Source organism: Myotis nattereri (assembly GCF_964212035.1).
Source record: "Myotis nattereri genome assembly, chromosome: 1".
Lineage (NCBI taxonomy): Eukaryota > Metazoa > Chordata > Mammalia > Chiroptera > Vespertilionidae > Myotis > Myotis nattereri.
The window spans coordinates 55,884,736-55,908,351 of NC_138075.1; the positions used below are offsets into that span (position 1 = coordinate 55,884,736).

Here is a 23,616-nt window from a genome sequence, read left to right on the forward strand (position 1 = left end):
GACTGTTGTCTTTATATTACAGCGGTTTGCAACCTTTGGGTCGCGACCCCTTTGGGGTCGAACGACTCTTTCACAGGGGTTGCCTAAGACCATCGGAGAAAAAACATATATATTACATATTGTTTTTGTGATTAATCACTATGCTTTAATTATGTTCAATTTGTAACAATGAAATTGGGGGTCACCACAACATGAGGAACTGTATTAAAGGGTCGTGGCATTAGGAAGGTTGAGACTGCTTTATAAGAAGAGAAAATTTGAACACACATAGAAAAGCCAGGGGTTCATATGCACAGAAAAAAAGACCACGTGAGGACACAGTAAGATGGCTGCCATCTGTAAACCTAGAGAAGACTCAGAAGAAAAATACAACACCCGAGATAAATATATGTATATATATGTTCTGGGCTCTTTTCAACCTCTCAGATACCCTGATTATATAGCATTCAACTTGGTCATAGTTGTTTACAGGTTTGGCATTTCATTATAAATTTTCTGAGGTCAGAGATTATGCTTATTCATGACTAATCTCTCAAAGGGGCTAGTCAAATGTGCAAGTGAGGCTATGAATAAGCAAGCATTTGAATGAACAGCTGAGACCTCTGCTATCATCAGACCCAGGTGGCTAGATTTATCCTTAGGACAGTAAAACAGAGGAGTGCAGGTTGTTCCCCTATATTATTCCACTAGAGGCCCAGTGCATGAAATTCGTGCATGGGTATGGTCCCTAGGCTTGATCTGTGGTCAGGGTCATCTTCCCCAGCTGCTGTCAGCCAGCTCCACCACCCACCACCACCACCCTGGTTCACTGTTAACCATCGGGCAATCAGAGCCTGCCAACTGGGGGGAGGGACCGAGAAGTGGTCAGTGTGCTTCATGGCAACTGGTTGAGTGGTCATTCTGGTCATTCTGCCATCCAGTCGATTTGCATATTACTCTTTTATATATATAGTCATATCACTACCTGACTTAAGTATCTATAACAATCTATAACAATAAAAGCATAATATGCTAATTAGACTGGACAGCCAAAAGACCTCTGGACATCCTTCCGGATGAAGCTGTGGCAGCGGGGGCTGAGGCAGAGGCGGTTAGGGGTGATCAGGCAGGCAGGTGAGCAGTTAGGGGCAACCTGGCAGGCAGGCAGAGGCGGTCAGGGGTGATCAGGAAGGCAGGCAAGCAGTTAGGGGAGATCAGGCAGGCAGACAGGTGAGTGGTTAGGAGCCAGTGGTCCTGAATTGCGAGAGGGATGTCTGACTGCTGGTTTAGGCCTAATCCCAGAGGTCCCGTTTTGCAAGAGGGTGCAGGGTGGGCTGAAGAACCCCCACTCCCCCCATGCATGAATTTCGTGCACTGGGCCTCTAGTCTCCAAATGTTTAGTGTTTATTAAATTGTTCAAAAGTCTAAATTTCTGAACCTGGAAAGAAAGACTCTTCAAGATCTGGACCCATCTTCACTCCCCCAACCTTTCCCACTGCTTTTCTTAGAATAGCTGTTTTTCCTCTTTACATGGCAAGCTCAGCTTTACCTCTTCCTCCATTCCTGCTATTTCCTTGGCTTAGAACACTTCTATAACTTCTTCTTTTTTTGGTTGAATGAGTCCCATTTTCCCATAAAACCTCTGGCTATTTCAGCTCTAATTATTTTTCATTACCCTCGACTTACTGTAGATCCCATTATACTTGAGATCAACTTGTGTCCCTCTTCATGTAATCTTCCAATTAGTTCATTTCATATATATATATATATATATATATATATATATATATATATATATATATACTGGGGTCAATTCATATATGTAGATATATGATTTGAAAGGTGGAGACCTCATCTTTTATTCCTTATATTTCTACTGAAACTCTTGGCAAAGTAGTAAGCATTGTGTGAGCCTTCTTAAACTCTAGGAGGAATAAGAGGTCTTAAGAGGAATCTGGTTGATCAATATAAATCTGTCAAGTAAGAATACTAACTTCATAAAATTCAAAGGAACTGCTTAGATCCACACTACAGTTACTGAATGATATTAAATCAGAATGCAGTTGTCATGACTGCTAGTTCAATGTACTTTCCAGTGTGCTGTAGTGTTGGCTAAACAATAATTGCAGTTTGAATATGAAATGCCAAGGCTTATTTTCAGCCCTAAAGCACCACACTTGAGATAGAAATAATTTGAACATCCATGGCAATGTCTTTAATTAAAAAGGACTGAGCCATTCATTTAAATAACACATAGATGTTTTTAAAGATGATAAGTCCATATTCAAGAAACAAGAAGTGAAGGAAGATGACAGACCTGAAACAACAGAATCTCTTAATACTTGAATTAAACATTAAATTGGGATAGTGGTGTCAGGGAAGATATACTGCCAAAGAACAACATTATTCAGGTTCTGTGTAGGTAAGTAATAGCATGGCGCAGTTTCAGCAAAGAAAGGATGCATTCCACTTAACCTACCTTTGCGAATCTTCTCATTAAGTGAGATAATGCTTCAGGGTTAGGGCATTCCAGTTTCTTAATAATCTCAAAGCTCTGATTAAGCTGAGCAAATACATCAACCACGGAACAAGAGAAGAGGGCATGATCAGATGTCTGCTGAAACTGAGGGGAGAAGGTGAAACCATTCCATTAAACACATTAGCAGGACTGTGGAGACAGTCTTCATTGTTTCACACAAACAACTGAATCTCCTATATCATGGGCCTTCATATCACATACTTTCATTTTCCAGTAATAAAGTGCCTATCCATTTTTAAATTATTCATCTCCTTTTCTGGAAGATGTAGTGAAACTAATATCATGGGGCAGGCTGCTATTAATTGGTCTCTCCATTTCTAAATTGGGGAACTGCTTTTTGTTTGTTAGTTAGGTAGTTTGTTTATTTCTCATTCCCCATAAGTATTGGGATGATTTTAGTAAGCAGACTGTGGTTCAAGACTTTTGAGTTGCTTCAGAGGCACAGGGAGTGCATAATTTTGGCATCTTAGAAAAGGTTATAGAACCACAAGGGAGTTTTGTACAAGTCTGTTCAACTTGTAGATTCTGACCGACTCAATAGGAATCTTGGGGCAAAAAGGTGATTGATTATCTTTTATTTAATTTTTATTTAAGCAATTTCCTAGGGTTCCAATCAGCCAATTAAAATTGCTTTAAAAGTGCCCTGACCGGTTTGGCTCAGTGGATAGAGCATCGGCCTGCGAAATGAAGGGTCCCAGGTTCAATTCTGGTCAAGGGCATGTATTTTGGTTGTGGGCACATCCCCAGTGGGGAGTGTGCAGGAGGCAACTGGTCAATGTTTCTCTCTCATCAATGTTTCTAACTCTCTATCCCTCTCCTTCTCCCTTCCTCTCTGTAAAGAATCAAGAAAATATATTTAAAAAAATAATAAAATAAAATTGCTTTAAATTTATTTTGGTCATCAGAGGATTAAAATGAACTTTAATAAATAACAACAGCCTAACAATTCCCAATAGCTTAAAGATGAGTGATGTGACTGAATCTTGACAATAAACAATCTTAAAGTAATTGAGACTCACTCCATCTTTTTTGTCTCTTCCTAGTGCTCCATGAAGAAACTCCATTGACACATCTTCATTTTCATCTAGCCACTGCATGACAAAAGGCTCAAACCACCTAAAAAATTAATATTATAAACTATAAAAATGTTATTTACATCTCAGCAGTGAATGCTGTTCCCAAATCTCTTCTCATTTTCTTTTTCCAGTTCAGCTTCCTTTAGCTTTACTTCATTAAATACATTTCCCTCTCTTTTACCTTCAATCTCTCTTTCTATATCTCTTTTAGTCTACAAAAATAAATGCTTTTTTATTCTTTGCTACATTGCTGTAATTTTATTTTGTGTCATTTTTCCTTCTATCTGAAGCATGGTTCCTAGTATACATTTTTGGTGAGAGTTAACTGGAAATGGGTTATTTCAGATTCTCAGTTAGATCAGTGTCTTTATTTTTCTTTATTTTTGAAGGATATTTTTGATACTTGTAGAATTCTAGGTTGACTTTCGCTCTTCAGCACTTAAAAGATATCAGTGTATTATATTCTGGTTTTAGTCATTCTCATTAAACAGTCAGTCAAGAGTATAGTAGCTCTGGTAAAGTGTTTCCCCTTTCTTGACCCCCAATACATTTAAAGATTTTCTTCTTGTTTTTAAGCAGTTTTCTATGATGTATCTATAGGTAGTTTCTTTGCATTCATCCTGCTTAGGATTTACAGGAATTTTTGAGCTATGCCTCATGTTTTAATTGGTTTTATAAAATTCATACCTAGTATCATTTAAAACATTGCTCTGGTATTATTTTTTTCTCTCTTCTATTTTTTTGTGGGGTCCAATTTTTTGTATATTAGACCTCTATAATTTTACTCATATATGCCTTGCACTAAACCACTAACAGCAAATCATTTATCCACTATTATGACTTCTCCACTAAAAGGACAAGTTGGGCTAAATTCTTCCCCTCAAGGGACATATCAAATCATGGCACATACCATGGTGTTGCATGTTACCCTTCCTCCTAAAGCTCTATGCACATTTTTATATCCCCAGTACCTCACACATGACCTCAAACATTTTTGGTATTCAATGGAACTGGGTTACCCTTCCCTTCAAGATTCAGTTAATGTGCAAAAATTGGAAGAGTGATACATTACGTCAGGCTCACCATCACATTTGCAAAGGCAATAGCACAAGTGGAGGCCCACATGCCGTAGACCTAAATACTTATGATTTCTAAACTAAGCTTATAAACTGCTGTATAAATGTGTTGTGGCCCTGGCCTAGTGGCTTAGCTGGTTGTAGCATTGTCCCAGTACACCAAAAGGTTTAGAGTTTGATTCCTAGTCAGAGCACATACCTAGGTTGTAGGTTCTAACCCCCAGTTGGGGCATCTATGGGATGCAACCAATCCATGTTTTTCTCCCACAACGATGTTTCTCACTCTCTCTTTTTCTCCCTTCCTCTCTCTCTAAAATTCAATAAAAACTTATCCTTGGGTGAGGATTACAAACAAAAATGTGTTCTATGTTCTAACTCAACAACGTATAGCACTTTGCACAGTGCCTGGCATATGGAAGATCTCCCTTGATGGAATAAAATAGAATTCTGATAAATATCAATGCATAGTATTACAAGTCTGATTGTGTGATTACAAATGTATCTGATAGAGATATGTTTATGAAAATGTTACCTGTTTAATAATGACTTCAATTTTAATTTCTAACACATTTTTCAGGTTGAATTAAAGAAAAACATCTGATTGAATAGCTCAATATACAGAGTTGGGCAAAAGTAGTGAGGTCAAGAAACACAGTTTATTCTTGTATTATTGTTTATTAATTATTGTATTATTTTTTAGATAAACAACTGTAAACCTACTTTTGCTCCACCCACTACAAGCATCCTCATTTTCCCAAGAAAGTCTGAGTTCAAGCACTTTCACAGAAATTAATTTCATCATGTGAGCCACATCCTGTCATGTATTTCTTTCTCTTTGAGTTTAGTAATAGCCAAGTAAGACATACTTGAAGAATGCAACACATTTCAATTAAATATGGTTCCCAAAGACCTGAGAATCATTTAATGCTAATGTTATAATAGACATGTCTGTATTCAGAAGACAACTACATGAACAGATTTCAGGGCTGCATAAATCAGGTGTAATTATGTGGGACTTTGAATTGAGAACAAACTTGGGGTTGAAAATCACTACTTACAAGGAGTATTCAGGAATGGCATCCTTGAAGGCAGGAAGTTCTCGCACATATTCATTATAAAACCATTTCACTTTGAAATGCAAATTCATATAATCGGTGCTCTTACACAACCGCTGCTTTTCATGTTCTAGAACAGATAAAATCAAACATTTAATAAAGTTTGGTTTGCCAACAATGCTGCGGTGTTCCAATTTACCTTTATTAGTAGTATTTCCAAAAGGAAGAAAATTGTGTATTTGATATAAAGGCAAAGTGAATGGCTGAAGACAAACCTGAAATTTTATGAAATGTAAAAATCATTATAAATCCTATGCCAATAGGTCAAGAAGTAATGAGAAATAATTTGAATGTCTATTGTGCCTTCATGGAAAAGGTGAGAACTCTGACTTTTTTTTCTATTTATCTGCAAGCTCTCATATTTTTACTACTTTGGGCCTGGTAAAAGTGCCAGAAAGCATTAAAACTCTAAGCATGAATAAAACATGAATTCAACTGGGAGACATAATCCCCGATTAATACTGGATATGTGAATGAGTAGCTCACATTTCTGGTCTGGATATTTAACACTTAAAACACTAAGATAGTTGAAAATGAGAGGAAATATATCTAACTTTTAAGCCAGATTATTTCTTCTTCATTTTTTTTAAGTTCAGCTAAAATTATTTTATGCCCTGTGATCTTTTTGACATTTCTTGAGCAGATTTTCCTAATATGTGATGTTTTTTCTCTCTTGGTCAAAAAGTATAGCTTAAAATTATATTTTGATCTGGACATACAGTACTGGGGAATAGAGACAAATAATATTACTAAACATGTTTATCTATTTTCCTCAGGCCCCCAATATTAATATCTTGGCCCATTGGGGCTTCAAGTGTAGATACAACCAAACCTAAAATATCCCTAACTATATTCAGGCTGAAAGTGTCCTCTGAGAAGCTCTGGTCAAGGTCTGTGAATTTCTTTTAAGCTAAGGGTTTTGACTTACAGTAGAAACATACCAGTACTATACCAGTACTTTATATTCCAGGATAAAAATACCAATTGAAGCAATTATATTGTTGTAAACAAACTAGAGGCCTGGTGCACAAGATTCATGCACGGGGAGTGGAGAGGGGGTGTTTCCTCTCAGCCTGGCCTGCACCCTCTCACAAACCAGGATTCCTCGGGGGAGTCTGACTGATGGCCTACATCCTTAGCAGTTGGACATCCTTAGTGCTGCCGTGGAGATGGGAGAGGCTCCCGCCATTGCCATTGCACTTGCCAGCTGTCAACCTGGCTTCTGGCTGAGTGGCGCTCCCCCTGTGGTGCACACTGACCAGCAGGGGGCAGCTCCTGCATTGAGTGTCTGCCCCCTGGTTGTCAGTGTGCATCACAGCGACTAGTTGATTTGCATATTAGCCTTTTATTATATAGGACTGAGGATATCCTTGCCTCTCAAAACCTGACTATAGAGAGATTTAAATCCAAGTGATAAGCAAAAGAAGAAACAACCCCAAATAGAACATTTTCAAATTGTCTAAACAGTAATTAAAGACAATCTGTAGAACTAAGAGAGAGAACACACACAGAGAAACAAGAGTAATAAACTAATACTCTAGAACAAACTCCCAAACAAAATTATGAACTATGTGATATTTTGCTTCAAGTCCCTCCAAATTACATGCCACCTTTGCCCCTATCAGTGTTGTCTCTCCCCTTGTCCTTACCCCTTCTGATTTCTAGTGTCCTTTCACACCTTATGAGGAAACGTTTATCTGATAAACTCATAGATAATAATGTAATGCAATACAACCCTGAAATCCAGATGAGGGAAGTCTTTTGCCCTGGAGCCCACACATTAAGAGGGTTCTCTATTTATCACAAATGCACACTCAAAAATTAAATAGTTTCTGGCATCCTCTGTCACTTGGGATCCCATACCTGGTGCTGGTACAGAGCAAGTCAGACTCTAAACATCTGGCCTTGTAACTAACACCACCTGCTCTTATGATTAACACCCGCTAAGCCCAAGAGAAACACTTCGGACTGCCTTTTGTTCTCTATCCTAAAAACAGAAGGTGACTGTGAACAAATGCAACCAGACTGCCATTGCTGACAACAGACACAGATACTGCTTTGGAGCATGGGAAGGATTGGAACCATGGAAGCATTTAAGTAAGAAAAAAACAAACTAACTCATCAGGTTCTTCCTCTGGATAGCATCAATACAATCAATTGTTGCATAACCAAGCATTATTTTCAAGTATTAATAACACCCGTTTTCTTTGGTCTAATTCACGCATTCAAAGGCACTCGTCCAGCAATGTGGCATGCTGCAAACAGGGGTACATGCTGCCTGGAAACAGCTTTAAATATTAAATGATTCATATTACTCTCAAAGTTTGTGTGTATATGTATAGTTTCAGACATAACATACATGAAGACTGGTATTGATTCTTTGCCAACTAGATGACTATTGAAGAGTTTGTTTTTGAAATTTAGATTAAAGAAATTTAACTCATTACATTTTAGCTTTATTCAAATAATTTACATAAACATTTATATGAATAATTACTTGCATTTGTCCTCATTTATTGACTAGTTTTAATATTTTAGAGGGCAATAGCTTTCTAAAAACTATTTAGGAACTATATCTAAAAGCACATGGATGTAATTTAAATTTCTAATATTTGTATTTATAGCTTATTTTGAATTGCATCTTTTTATAAAATACATATTCAAATCATGTCCATTTTGAATACAAAACCTTTTTTTTAATCCTTTAAATGTCAAGAATGTGCATAAATTGAGATTGGATGGAAAAAAATAAATGAACCTCAGGAAAAATGCTGAAAATAGAAAAAAGTTCAATAACAAGGTATTCTTACAGAAAAAAAAGAGAATAGAAAGGTTATATTTCAATTATTTTATTATAAGAACAGAATTAGTAATTTTGCTGAAATAAAGGTGAAATATATATTTTCTGAAGGGATATCACATTGATATGAAAGTAAGTTTATGTGTTGAAGTAGAACATTGAACACACTTTATATAACAGTTTATTAGCTTGATTTGGAAATCATAAGCATTTAGGTCTACCGCATGTGGGCCTTCACTGTGCTCCTGCCTTTGTAAATGTTAGGAGTGAGCCTGACTTAATGTGTTACCTCTTTCAAGAGTGTTTGCACATTAACTGAATCCTGAAGGAAAGGGTAACCCAGTTCCATCCAATACCAAAAATGTTCACTGAGCATGTATCTTGTGCCAGGTCATGTGTGAGGTACAGGGATATAAGAATAAAGGACTCATAGAGCTTCAGGAGAAAGGGTACCATGTGACAATATGGCAAGTGCCATGTGCCATGATTTAATATGTACAGGAAACTGGTCCATTAAGGAGATTAATTTAGCCCAACTTTGTGCTTTTAATAAATGATTCAATAGAGAAATGATTTGATATTAGTGGTTTAGTGCACAAAGTAGAATTTGAGTAAAAGGACACGTGTTACATAAAATAAGATTTCTAATTTATAAGAAATACTACTTAATATGTATTTGTCTCTTTGTGAAATGAAATAACTGTGCTTTCAATTAAAACCTTGGGTTTTTTCCCCTTCTCTACTTATATTTTTACATGTTTTATTATTAGGTTTGAGTGAACCTTAAATTCATGCTGTGCCTTAAAAGCAAAAGGGTCACCATCCTGGCCAGGTGGCTCAGTTGGTTGGAGTATTGCCCATACACCAAAAGCTGGCCGGTTTGATTTCCAGTCAGGGCACTTCCCAGGTTCGGGCACATACAGGGAGCAACCAATCCATGTTTCTCTCTCTCTCTCTCTCTCTCTCTCTCTCTCTCTCTCTCTCTCTCTCCCCCTCTCTGTCCCCCCCTTCTTCTCTCTCTCAAATCCTATATAATAAAAAGCTAATATGCAAATAGACTGGACGGTGGAACGACCGGTCGCTATGACGTGCACTGGCCACCAGGGGCAGACGCTCAACACAGGAGCTACTGCCTGGTGGTCAGTGTGCTCCCACAGGGGGAGCAATGCTTCAACCAGAAGCCAGGTTGACAGATGGTGAGTGCAGCGGTGGTGGTGGGTGCCTCTCCTGCTTCCACAGCAACACTAAGGATGTCCTACTGATGGCTTAGGCCTGCTCCCATCAGTCAGACATTCCCCAAGGGCTCCTGGTTTGCAAGAGGGCGTAGGCCAGGCTGAGGGGCCACCCCTCCCCCCTCCCCCCAGCAAGTACAGAATTTCATGCTCCAGGTCTCTAGTCAACTATATTTATACTATGGCCCAGTGCACAGATTCATGCACATTGAAAGGAAATTAATTAGAAGAAATATTTTAATATTGCTATTTGCCCTTTCTCTATAATAGAAGTATCAGAGATGAAAGAAAATTAGTAAAATGTATATGAAAATAATATATAAATTGCTAAATAAATAAATAATAACATGATATAACAACAACAAAAACATGACATAAAAACAAAAACATAATATGAAAACAACAAAAACATAGTATAAAAACAACATTGATAAAAACAATGACTGATAAATTTATTAAACTTATTCTAATATATCCCTGTATACCACATTAAGAGTAAAAAGACTTTCAGAGTGCTTGACTAATTTCCGTTGTGATAAAGTATTTAACTGTAATATCATATGCTCTTTGAACTCCAGAGAAAGCAACATATAACTGCCCATGTCCAAAAATGGGTTCAGGTAGGAATATTCCTACTCTCTCTAGAGTTTGTCCTTGTGATTTATTAATAAGCATCACAAATGCTGGCATCACAGGAAACTACCTTTGAATTAATTTAAATGGGAGGCCAGTGTCAGAAGGGGACAAACATTGTGCATGCATGAGTCAACGTTTATTTTTAAATTGCCAGTGCGCATCATATGTACCAGCCAGTTGGTCGGTCAGATGGATGGTCGGTCACTTAGCTTTTTATATATATAGATCCTCAGGTGAGTATAAAAAAGAAAAAGAAAAAGAAAAAGAAAGGCTCATCCATCTCTGCCCCTTGCAATGAAGACACCTCTATACTTTGGAAAGCAGGTAAAAGGTAGCTCTGAGCAGTGTCCCAGTTAGTTTTATAGGCACGACCTTAAGTTTATTTGCTTAACGCACTTACAATTGACTTTTCCACAATTGCAGAATGTCTTTCCTTCCTCCTTATCTGGGCACTCTGCTTGGAACTTATAGGCCTCCCCAAGCCCATTCTCTAGGACTCTGCAAGCTCCCTAGATTCTCACAGTTCCAGAAAAGAAACACTTGTATATGCCTAATGTTCTGTAGCCACACATTAGCCAGGCCAGGTCCCCTTTCCCCCCAAATCCCATCTAGCCATTGTAAATTGATATGGGAAAGGAGATAGAAAGGATACAGATTGTTTTTTAAAAGAGGAAATCTGGCCCAGCTGCCATAGCTCAGTGGTTGAGCATTGATCTATGAACCAGGAGGTCACAGTTTGATTCTGGGTCAAGATGCATGCGTGGATTGTGGGCTTGATCCCCAGTGTGGAGCATGCAGGAGGCAGCTGATCAAGGATTCTCTCTCATCATTGATGTTTCTGTCTCTCTCCCTCTCCCTTCCTCTCTAATATCAATCTTATCTAATAAAGAGGGAATATGCAAATTGACCATCATGCCATAACTGCATCCACAGTGGAGGCATAGATTCCATAACACAAGATGGCTGCACCCACAGTGGAAGCCCATAGCGAGCTTTAAAGAGCAATCAGCAGGGACCTAAGATTGCATCCCCACCTGGCAGTTCTTAGAGGGGGACCTTAGGCTGCACCTCCTGCCCTGGTGCCAGGCTGGGGGACCTGAGACTGTGCCCTCTGCCCACAGGGCTTGACAGGGTACCTCAAGGCGTGACCCCCACCTTGGCCTGGGCTGGGGGACCTCAAGGTGCAGCCCCTGGCCCGGGCCAGGGGACCTCAGGCCACAATCCCTGCCCTGGCACCAGGCCAGGCAACCTGAGGCCGCACCCACCCCCCCCACCACCACCACCTGGCTGGGCTTGATGGGGGTGGGGCCAGCCAGATCTGGATCTAGCCCAATGAGGGTGGGGCCGGCTGGGTCTGGGTTTTGTGTGATTTCAAGGCTCATGTGAGTGGGCGAGGACTTGACTCTGGTTCCCGTGGAGTGAGTCAGACTCTGACAGGAGGAAGATTTGCATATACATTTTACTAATTTTCTTTCATCTCTGATACTTTTATTATAGAGAAAGTGCAAATAGCAATATTAAAATAGTTCCTCTAATTAATTCCCTTTTAATGTGCATGAATTTTGTGCACCGGGTCACTAGTAAAATTATATTTAATAAAAAAGCAATTCTGGTTTTGCTATAATCTAGAGACCATCCATTCTAGTTCCTAAGACTATACCTGACATAATTTAAACTCTCAGGGTTTCACCCAGTTCCTTTGTGAAAAAATAACTTGGAAGAATTACTAATAGTTTTCTCCTTACAGAATTGCTTTCACACTCATAGCAACTGGTTCCTACCACTTTAAGTCATGTATCTCTCTTGCATTGTCAACTGATATTTACTGCTCTCTGTAGGCAGAACAGGAGACTAGTATCATCTGTTTTCATAGTCTGTCAAGTAAACAAGAGTAATTGACATTTTTACATGCATTATGCACTTCAGCTGATACAGCCAGAGTTATTCAGTTTATTTAGTTGGTGATGTAGGTTTGATCTTAGGGAAAATGGAAACAAAAATGGAAAGGGTATGCAATTGTATAATAAAGCCTGCCTGTAATGCTTGTCCTTAAGTAGCAAATACTCACTATAATCTAAACATTTTTCAGTAGTGGTTTGTAATCATCATGAACCCCAGTATTTGCAGCAGGTTAAACTGATTACCAAATCATGTCCTTTTTCTCCCGGGCACACAACCAGACTACATTTTCCAATCCTCCTTGCAACAGGTATATCCTATAACTGAATTTTGGGCCAAAAGTGACATTGCCACTTCCAGTCATGCCCTAAAACAGCTCCTGTAAAATTCTCCCTATTTTCCCACATTAACTGGCCACATATAGAAGATCCAGCTGAGGACTGGAAGGAACAGAATTACAAACGGATACAAATCTGGGTCTTTGAGCCACTTCTCAGAGGAGCTCCCTAATGTGAAATGCAGTAACCCCCTCCTTATCCACGATTTCACTTTGCATGATTTCACTTACCCGCGGTCAGAACATATTAAACAGAAAATCCCAGACATAAACAATTCATAAATTTTAAATTACATGCAGTTTTTCTTAGCGTGATGATGTCTCACACTGCACTCACCCTGAATAGGAATCATCCCTTTTGTCTAGCACATTCACACTGTCTATACACCCTGCCCACTAGTCACTTAGCAATCGTCTCTGTTATCAGATCACTGTCAGTGCTATCACATGTTTGCATTCAAGTAACCATTATTTTCCATACTAATACCCCCAAAGTTCATGCTGGCAAGTCAAATATTCTAAAGAGAAACCATAAAATGCTTCATTTGAGTAAAAAGATATGTATGTTTAAGAAAAAAATCATCGTATGTACAGAGTTTGGTATTATTTTGGGTTTCAGAAACCTATCCCTAGTGGATAAGGGGAGACCACTGTGCCTACTTTACTTGTACAAGTAAGAAATAAACAAATGGTACAGTGTTAAATTGTATGGAGTTAGGCTACATGGGTTAATGGTCTATTGTATCACAAAGATATTTTCAATTTATTAATTAACCTCCAAATTACTCTTTCTAATTTACACACACACACACACACACACACACACACACACACACACACACACGTTTCCGGCTGTCCTCTTGCTTTGTGATACTATATTAGCATAAGAACCTCTAGCAAACCTCGCTATGAATTAATCCATCATCACAGAGGAAATCAGTTAATAAAACCTGTTAAATTGATGTTAAGAAAATACTAGGTAGGCTCTGAGAGAAGAATAATCATAAAAGTAAAATATATAGACATTGTGGGTAGAATAATATCACTATTTATCTTCCTGTCAGCCTTGTTTTATACTTGTGTGCTCCCAGCTATATTCTCAGTAGTTATTATTATTATCACTTAAATGATTCTATAAAAATAACTATCACTGTTCCAAATCCATGTCTGTTTTTCTTATGTCCTCCTTTATTCCTCCCATGTATAATTATATATTATGAGATATTTTAAATAAACTAAAGTACATCCTAACTATTGCCTACCAAATATCAATGTAAGAGATTATAATATCACATTCAGAAACATACTCTAAATTATCTTTAATTCTACCTAAATTATCTTCTGCTTAGTAGTAGACCACATTGACAAAACTGTATCTACGGGTATCTCATATGATGAAAATGACTCCTAGAATTAATTTAGCCATCAATCCTCCTGCAGTTTTAATTTTGGCAACAAAGATTTAACTAGCTAATTACATTTACTAACTACAACATTTAATTAGTTTTCCAAATAGTAGTATGATAATTTTATACAAAATTTAATTTTTGAATTTCAGTGAGAATTATGAATATGTTACTATCAGAATAAAAATGCTTTATTAAAGTTGTGCCAAAAAAGCTTAGCAATTTAGAAAAATTTTCCTCTTTTGTTTTAGATGGTATGAACCAGTATTTATTGAAAAGAATATATTGTCTTCTGAAAGTTAGTGTTTATGCATAGAGTTTTGTGTAAAATACATAAATCTACAATTATGTATCAGTTACGGAATAGGAGTGGTATACTCCTAATCCATTCTTGTATTAAAAGCAAATTGGCTCTGCATTGATGAGTCTGTTTCTATTTTGTTCTTTAGTTTATTTTGTTCAGTAGATTCCAAATATGAGTGAAATCATATGGTACTTGTCTTTCTCTGACTGGTTTCTTTCACTTAGCATAGTACTATCCAGGTCCATCCATGCTGTCTCAAAAGGTAAGATTTCCTTCTTTTTATGGCTGAGTAGTATTCCATTGTGTAAATGTACCACAGCCTTTTTATGCACTCATCTACTGATGGACACTTGGATTTTAAACAGAGAACAGACTGACAGCTATCAGAGGGGAGGAGGTTTGGGTAGCTGGGTGAAAAAGGTGAAGGGATTAAGCAAAGAAAAGAAGCCCATTGACACAGACAGTAGTATGGTGATTACTAGAGTAAAAGAGGGCTGGGGTAGGTACAAGTGGGTAAAGGGGAGACTTGACTTGGGGTTTGAACACACAATACCATATACAGATGATGCATTATAGAGTTGTACTCTTGAAACCTATATAATTTTTTTAACCAATGTTGCCTCAATATATTCAATAATTTTTTTAAAAAAGCAGTGCACATCTGGCAGGTAGTAAGAGCTCAGTAAATGCTGATGATTGGGATGTGAGTGGTGATAATGTTGGTCTACTTAGTCAAAGATAGAGTGTGTCTTTGAGGGGACAGGAAACTTCAAAACACAAGTCCTTTCAGAAAACAGTTATTTAATTTCACTTTTAATTAATCAGTTCTATAAAATGTATGGATTGTCTATTATATACAAGAGTCTTTCTAGGCACTATTCATGTCTCCAAGGTGTTTAGAAGTGGGGATAAGACAACTCCATATATAATTCTAACATCATGTAGAAATATTTTTTTTTCTTGAATAATTGCTCTGACTAGATTACAGTAATGGCAAACCTATGACACGTAAACTCACTTTTTTGGTTGATTTTTCTTTGTTAAATGGCATTTAAATATATAAAGTAACTATCAAAAATATAAGTCTTTGTTTTACTATGGTTGCAAATATCAAAAAATTTCTATATGTGACACGGCACCAGAGTTAAGTTAGGGTTTTTCAAAATGCTGACACGCTGAACTCAAAAGGTTCGTCATCACTGGACTAGAACTTCTAATACTATGTTGATCCTGGAGAGCATTATGCTAAGTGAAATAAGCCAGTCAGAGAAAGATAAGTATCACATGATTTCACTCATTTGTGCAACATAATGAACAACATAAACTGATGGATAAAAATAGATCCAGAGACATTGAAGCATCGAACACACTATCAAACTCAGAGGGAAGGCAAGGGGGTGGGGGGATAAGAGATCAACCAAAGGACTTGTATACATGCATATAAGCAAAACCAATCGACACAGACAATATGGGGTAAGGGCCTGTGCTAAGCAGGGTGGGCTGAGAGAGATCAATGGGGGAAAATAGAGACATATGTAATACTTTCAACAATAAAGAACTAAAAAAAAATACTGTGGTGAATACAAGTGGTAATAGTGAGCATCCTTATTTTGTTCCTGATCTTAAATGAAAACCTTTCAGCTTTCACAATTGAGTTTGACCTTTGCTACTGTATATGGATTTTATTATGTTTAGGTACATTCTTTTATACCTAGTTTCTTGAGGGTTTTTATCATGAAAGAATGTTGAATTTATCAAATGCTTTTTATGCATCTATTGAGATAATCAAGTGATTTTTATTCTTTATCCTGTTAATTTTGGTATATCTCATTAATTATTTTTTGTATGTTCATACAATGTTGCATCCCTGGAATAAATTCCAGTTGATCATAGAAAAATAGAAGCAAATTGGCTGCCAAAAATCATCACAGTGTCATTTTCTATTTCTTAATTTGTGGCATCATTTTATTGCATAAGCACTGTGCTGTCCTATAGTTAGTAGCATACAATTTTGTAGGACTATCACAAACATCTGTCTAAATGTTTAACAGCCTGGAAGTTCTGGAAGGAATCTACATATATATATTAAAGGCTAATATGCTAAGTGTCCTTCCCACTGTCTGACAGGTCACTATGACGTGCACTAACCACCAGTGGGCAGACGCTCAGCGCAGGAGCTGCCGTGACGCACACTGGCCATTTACAGAGAAACAGCAATGTGGACCTGGCCGTCAAAGCAACACTTGGCTTCCCCCAAGTAGAACACAGGCCCCACCACGACCCTGGAGTGACAGCCCACCAAATCATAGCCAATGCTGCCTTGACCCCATGGCCAGCCTGAAAACGGTTGCTATGGTCACTGGGTAATAACATCACATAGCAACACCCGGCTTCCTCTCCCTAGCCACTAGCCTCCTTGTAGTTTTTTCAGCCCAGGAACACGACTTGCTTTATAGCCAGGTGGAAACATTTACACTGTAACCAAATGTCTGTGAAGTGTTTTCCCATGCCTCATCTCATTTGATCCTCACAGAAGTCCTGGAGTAGATAGATAGGAGACTCGATGGAATCCTATTTTCATTAGCCAGAAAATGAAGATTTAGAAAGCTTAGAAACTTAACCCAACTGAAAAGAAGTAAGAAATGGTGGACCTTGAAAATTACTTCAGGTTTTCTCACTGTGCAGAATATAATCAAACACTGATGCAGTTAAATATTTTACCCTTTGTTCTCCCTGCATGATCTACAATAATAATCTGCTTTGTGTTGATATTTACTGCTGTGTTGCTGACAATTACCTGAAAGAGAAGTTGGGGTGCTTCAATGGGCTGGAAAGAGTTTAACTAAATCAGAAAGCAGGTCTAATTAAACAAGTTTATTCTATACATATAAAAGGCTAAGTTGACTCGTGCATGCACGATATATATAAAGCCCTCGCTGGCACCAATTGCACACATGTGTTTCAAACTGCCATTGTTGATCGTGAATTTGGTTGACACTTCTATTATAGAGAAAGAACAAATAGCATTATTAAAATACTAGTAGCCCGGTGCACAAAAATTTGTGCACTCGAGGGGCGGGGGTCCCTCAGTTATTAAACATTTATCGGCACAACACTGACCACATTGGTGGTGGTGGTGGTCTTGTCAGAATGTGTTATATTATGCAGATGAAAATCTATTTAAACAGATTTGATATAGATATTTTCAAAGATGGAAGAATTGTCCCTGTCAACTATTTTAGTTGATTCATATCTTCACTAATTGTCATCACTGAAAAGTTTTCAGTCCCCATATGGATTGCTGGATATAATAGGCCATGCGCTGCCCCTGTCCTTTGTAGCCTTTGTTATCTTAAGGACTCTAGTTTTCCATTTATATATTTAACCTTACCAGCTTAAAAATGTAAGCTTTTGACACTGCTCTCTCTGTTCTGTATCCTTCCGATGAAAAGTGGAATTGGGTTGCAGCACAGGAGAGAAATTCAGAAGGGGAATATTGAAGTAATGACTGCAGTAGGAGAAGAGGGAGCCTATTTCCCTGGCCACAGGTGCTGGCGACCTGGACCACAGGGCTGGCAGCTTCTCCGGGTGGCTGCAGCCTGGGACCTTCGGTGGGTGGCTTGTCCATCTCCTGGGCTTCAGCCAGTCGCAGGTGCTAGCGCCTGGACCAAAGGTGGGCAGCTTCTTCTTCTGGCAACTTCTTCTTCTTCTGTGCTTCCAGGAAGGGCAGTCAGTTATGTGTATATGTGTGTGCATGCAAACATAGGCGTGTACACGTGTGTATGTGGAAATCTGCTGGGCAAGTCAAAACCATAGAAGAGTTGCCCCCTATCTCTTGAATCTTCTAGAGATATCCCCCACTTTTTTATTCTATCACTACTGGAGAGTCAGTATTTGCAGCCAGCCAGGCAGTGACTCTCTCAGTGTCTATTTCTGACTTCTTCTTTCCCTGTCTGTCTTCCAACCCCTAATCATATTTCCACCTGGATGCATCATTTTTACTTCCAATATGCTGTATAGAGAAGGAGTCAGGATGCTGTCTGCCCATAAATAGTATTCAGTAACAAACCAATTGCATTTTAGTTGAGCAATGCCCCTACCCACCCTTCAAATCCCTTCCACCATGCGTTTCTGTTTCCCTTTTTGTTTGTTGGATTGTTCTGCTGCTCCTTCTCCTCACCCCACCACCCTTGGATCGTAATGTAAAATTATTTTACCATGTCAAGAAATTATTAAAAATACAGGTACTTTGAAAAAAAAATACAGGTATTTCTCTGATCACCAGCCAGGAGGTGGGTAAAGGCGGCCCCGGTTCTCTGATCACAGGCCGCCTTTTCCCTGCCACCCAGCTCTTGCCTGCTGCCTGGGCCACCTTTGCCCTGCCACCCAGCTCTTGCCTGCCGCCTGGGTTTCCGATCACCATCAGCGGCAGGCAGCTTCTTCCGTCCTTCCCCTTTCAAGTCCCAGTGTTGCACCTATGTATGCAAATTAACTGCCATCTTTGTTGGCAATTAATTTGCATATCGCCCTGATTAGCCAATGGGAAGTGTAGCGAAGGTACAGTCAATTACCATGTTTGTCTATTATTAGATAGGATTTCATCTAATTAGTTTCCTTTCAATGTGCACGAATTCATGTACCAGCCCACTAGTATAAAATAAAAAGCCAATAGTAGGCCCAATGCATTGAGGCTTTGTGCGATATTATGTGCTCACCTAAAACCTCATTATCCAGAAGTTTTGGTTCTAAAAACAAATATGGATCAGACTTTTATAGATAACATGCACATATAAACAAATATTAAAGATAATCATAAATTCATATTAATAGTATATTGATGAGATCATGGTCTCTTTATATACTTACAATGCTAAGTCATTAACTAGAAGAAAACAGAATAACAGTTATCTTTTTCCATTTCAGAGTAGCTCTATAAAGGTCTTATAATATCAGCACATCTTTAGAGTGAGAAAGTACCTAAACTCTGGCTTCCAAAGTAAGCTATGGTATTAACAAGGTATGAAGCTTGGAGAAATAAACATTTTAATAATAAATGACTATGCATAACATGTTTGCAAAAGGTAACTTAGACCAATGTGAAATGTCAAAAAAGAAAAATCAGCAAACAAGAAAATAACCCACTATTCCACAATAGTACATTATTGTACACAACTTAGGAATTAATGACTCTGAAGGAACAAATATCATTAATTTTTATAGGGTAAGAAAGAAGATGCTGAAGTTTCTTTCAAGACACATTTCTGATAACTAAGTCTTAGCAAATCACTATTTAAAAAGCCAAGCAAATTAATAAAATATTGTCTTATTCCATGACCACTGAAACTGATGCCAGAGAGTTTTACCCCTGAAAGAAGTAGCTGAGTAGTCCTATTCATTATTACAGCCAGTCTTTCTGCAGAATCCCAAGGTGAAGTCAGGCTCCCAGATTCATTAAACCAGGAAGGATGGGGTCAGGCATACTTCATAGATAGACACCATCTCTGACATATCTGCTTAGAATTCTGTTGGAAATCAATAACTGACAAATCTAGACTAGTGAGTTTAGAGTAAGATCTTTCTGTTGAAAACAAAAAACCTTTGGAATGCTTTTCTATTTCTGAATAAAAATATTCATCAATAAATGGGCTGTAGAATGCTATCATGCTTTTTGACCTCAAACTTTTCTTTGCCAAAATTAAACAGTACAACATGAAAATTTCCCTATAATCCATCTATGACACCAATTCCTACATCTGTGAAGTATTTTGCAGCCAAGCAAAAAACTGGAGCTACTCTCCCATAACACAAGGAGGAAAGAATATACCATCTCATGGTATGACTTGGAAGAATGCTGCATGACTTGTCTGAGCCATAGACCTTGGAAAATCAGAAAGCAGTATGAAGGCAGACCCACATAATCTGGTGCTAGGAAACTAGAGATGGATAATTATAAGGTAAAAAATTGGATGAAATGGGAAAGAGTGTTCAAAAAGATAGAGACAGCCAACAACCTGGAACATAATGGTAAAATAGAGGCATCCAAAGAAGCTATTGTCATTAATTGACAAGTCACTTAGCAAGGGTATAAAAAGAGCAACAAAAAACAAGCTTCACTTACACTGTATTTTTACCCGGAGTCCTAGCCATAGGTGTACTGCAGGGTATTTCTGCAAGAATTAGAACTAGGAACTAAAATGTAGATTTCCATAATTCATACAACTTATATTTATTGTTTATCTAATATGAACCAGGTACTATTCTATATACTGAGAGTACAGCACAGAAGAAAACAGTGTATCCATCACCTTGGAATTTTTATACAGTGAGGAGAGGCAAACAATTCAAACTGTTTAATATAATGTGAGGCAGTGGTAAGTGTTAAAGTGGAAAGTAGGAAAATTATGCATAATAAGGAAGTAAATGAGCTCAGAGTGCCTTTTACGATAGGGCATTCGGGAAAGATCTCTAATGAGGTGACACGAAAGCAGAACTGAGTGAGCATTTCAGGGAGAAAATACGCAAGTGAAGTGACTCTCAAGCAACACAGTGTGCTTAAGTTCAAACAGATGCAAGGAGGCCAGTGGGGCGAAAGCAGAGTCAGGGAGTGAAAGTGGTGAGAACCGACTTCAGAGAGAAGCCAAGGCCAGGACACATAGGACCTTGTGGTCTATGAGACAGACCACTCCCTTTAAGGTTTATATATAACCCTGGAGGATTTTGTAAAACGTCACTTTGGGTGCTGTCTGGGAAAGAGATTATAAGGATGCAAAAGTGAAAGCAGGAGTTGTTTATAGGAGACTATTGAGCAGAACAAGCAATGGATAGCAGGGCAGCTTGGACTTGAGCCGTAATAGTGATGATTGTGTTGGAAGTGAGGAGGCAGAGGGTCTAATCTTGGCTCTGTGTCTTAACATTACATAACCGTGCTTCTCACCGCTTCCCTTCCTTGGTAAGCTCTCTAAGAACAGATATAACAACTTACTAAAAGTTTTATTTCCCACACCACCTTGTCTGGTTAGAATCACAGATGGATAGAGGGAGGGATAGATAGATGGGCAAAAATGTAAACAGCTCTTTTGCCATGTTGATTCCCTTATTTTCCTCACTCTTACTGAAAACAGAATGGTTCATCAATCATACTGGTAGAGGACTTGTTCAACATTGGACTTGGTCTACAAGTTTGCTGGTTTATAATGTCACATGGGGAAAAGTCACTGCTGTGTCTTCAAAGATAGGTCTAATTTTCTGTATTAACATAAAAGGCCCTGTCTATGTCAATAAAAGTCTTATTAAGAATTGCCAATAAAATATAAACATAATTTTTCTTCCATATACACATAGCTCATATAAACTACTCTTAATCAGTTTCATGTATTTCTCAGAAGTATGTAGATTTTATGGCAAAATCATTGTCTGTAACTTTTCCTTTAAAGACTCAAATCTTTATGGATTTCACATCTTATAGTTTCCTGTATATTTTCTCATTACTTATTTAAATGTACCTGTAGTTTAGATTCCTTTTGTAAGATAAAATTGATTTCTATCAATTATTTACAGCATACAAAAATAAAAGATAGGGCTTTTTCTTTGTGGTGGATATTAACAAAGCTATTTTTTCCTCAGCTTCCTGAGTTGGCATCACTTCTTTATTACTTACAGAGGAAATGGAAACAATTGATAAGTCATGAACAAAGGTGAAAAATGCTTTACATAATTTATATTTTAGCTAGAAGTGGTTAAAACATCCTAAATATTTATTACTTTTAGTTTTATTATTGGTGATAATATTTATTTTTAACTTTACTGATTTCTTTAGAATTATCCTTAAACATATGAAAAATGCACATCTTCATTCCTATTTAAAGAAATAAAAATGTATTGAGATGGAATTTCTCTATCAGATTAAAAAAATAGAAACTATATCTTTTGTTTTTTAGGGAATAATTGGCAATATATGTCAAAATTTTAAATGCCAAAACTTTTGGCAATTTTACTTCTAAGAATTCTACTTTTAAATATATTTGCAATGTAAACAAAAAGTATATTCCCAAAGGTATTTATCTTAGTAAAATACTAAAAATAATCTATGTATTTATTGATATGGAAATAAATGTTTTTATGCATCCATTCTATGGAAAATAGAAGTTACTCCAAAGAATGAGGTAGATTCTAAATGTGTTTATATAGTATGAGCCCCAAATTATACTGTTAAGGATAATAGCAAGGTACATTGGAGTATTAGCATAGATAATATATTACCATTTGTGTGAAAACAACAAATATATGTACATACATACATGCATATGCTTGGAACATTTTTGAAAATACACAAGAAACTTGAAATAGTGATCATATTTGGGGACAATGACTGATCAGGTATCCAAAAAAAACTTTATACATAAATTTTTGTCCTAATTTTACATCTATTACATTTTCAAAAATGAATACCTTTTTTTAAAAAAAAAAATACCAGAAATGTAAAGAACAAAACAGAAAATTTAGAAAAACAAGCAAGTAATTTGAAGAACAGCTTAAAATTTTTCAGCATGTAGGAATAATTCTTAGAAGATTAGACAATAAATGACTGACATGGAAATCAGAGAGACTTCTTCTACTGGACAGCAGATCCAACATAAGAGAAAAAGTTAAACAAATGGAGCAGAACAATAAAAGGCACAATTAAATTATTTTGCGGTAGGGGGAGGGGAAGAGCAAAACAAGTATGAAGTTAAGGAATTCTCCACTAGTAAAGATACTCACATCTACATACTAATGAATAGACACATTTGGCAAAATGTTTGAAGGAATAAAATAAGCAATTCTTACAGGATTCTAAACAGGAAGAAAACACATATACAATTACAACAGGCTGGACTGTGATTCTTGTATTCACTAGAAGCTGTGGGATAATGAAACAACATATACAGAGTCATGAGAGGAAAATTAGCTGAGCACTGAAGAATTGTATATTCAGTCATATTTTTGACAGGAAGACAAAGTACACACAGCTGAACTAGCTGGCTCCAATAATAAATATGCAAAGATATTGAGGTATTGGTTCATTATTTTGTAACATCATGGAGATAAAGATTAAAAGTCATACATTTCTATCATGAATCACTATTTTTCATTACAGGAATAAATTTGTTTTTGGGCATAAGGAGTTCTTATGTTAAAGCCTCTCTCTCCCCAGATTCAGAAATCTAATTAAATAGGA

The 23,616-nt window shown here is 37.4% G+C and overlaps 1 protein-coding gene across 1 annotated transcript in view; it reads right to left on the reverse strand.

The window, feature by feature from the left end:
* Positions 1 to 23,616, reverse strand: part of UNC13C (unc-13 homolog C) — a 709,455-nt gene that overhangs the window by 100,108 nt on the left and 585,731 nt on the right. Inside the window, exons 21-23 of the mRNA XM_081108846.1 lie at positions 5,729 to 5,855; positions 3,538 to 3,634; positions 2,459 to 2,602 (exon numbers count right to left, since the gene is read on the reverse strand). Coding sequence (XP_080964972.1) covers positions 2,459 to 2,602; positions 3,538 to 3,634; positions 5,729 to 5,855 — 368 coding nt within the window. The remainder of the gene's footprint in view (positions 1 to 2,458; positions 2,603 to 3,537; positions 3,635 to 5,728; positions 5,856 to 23,616) is intronic.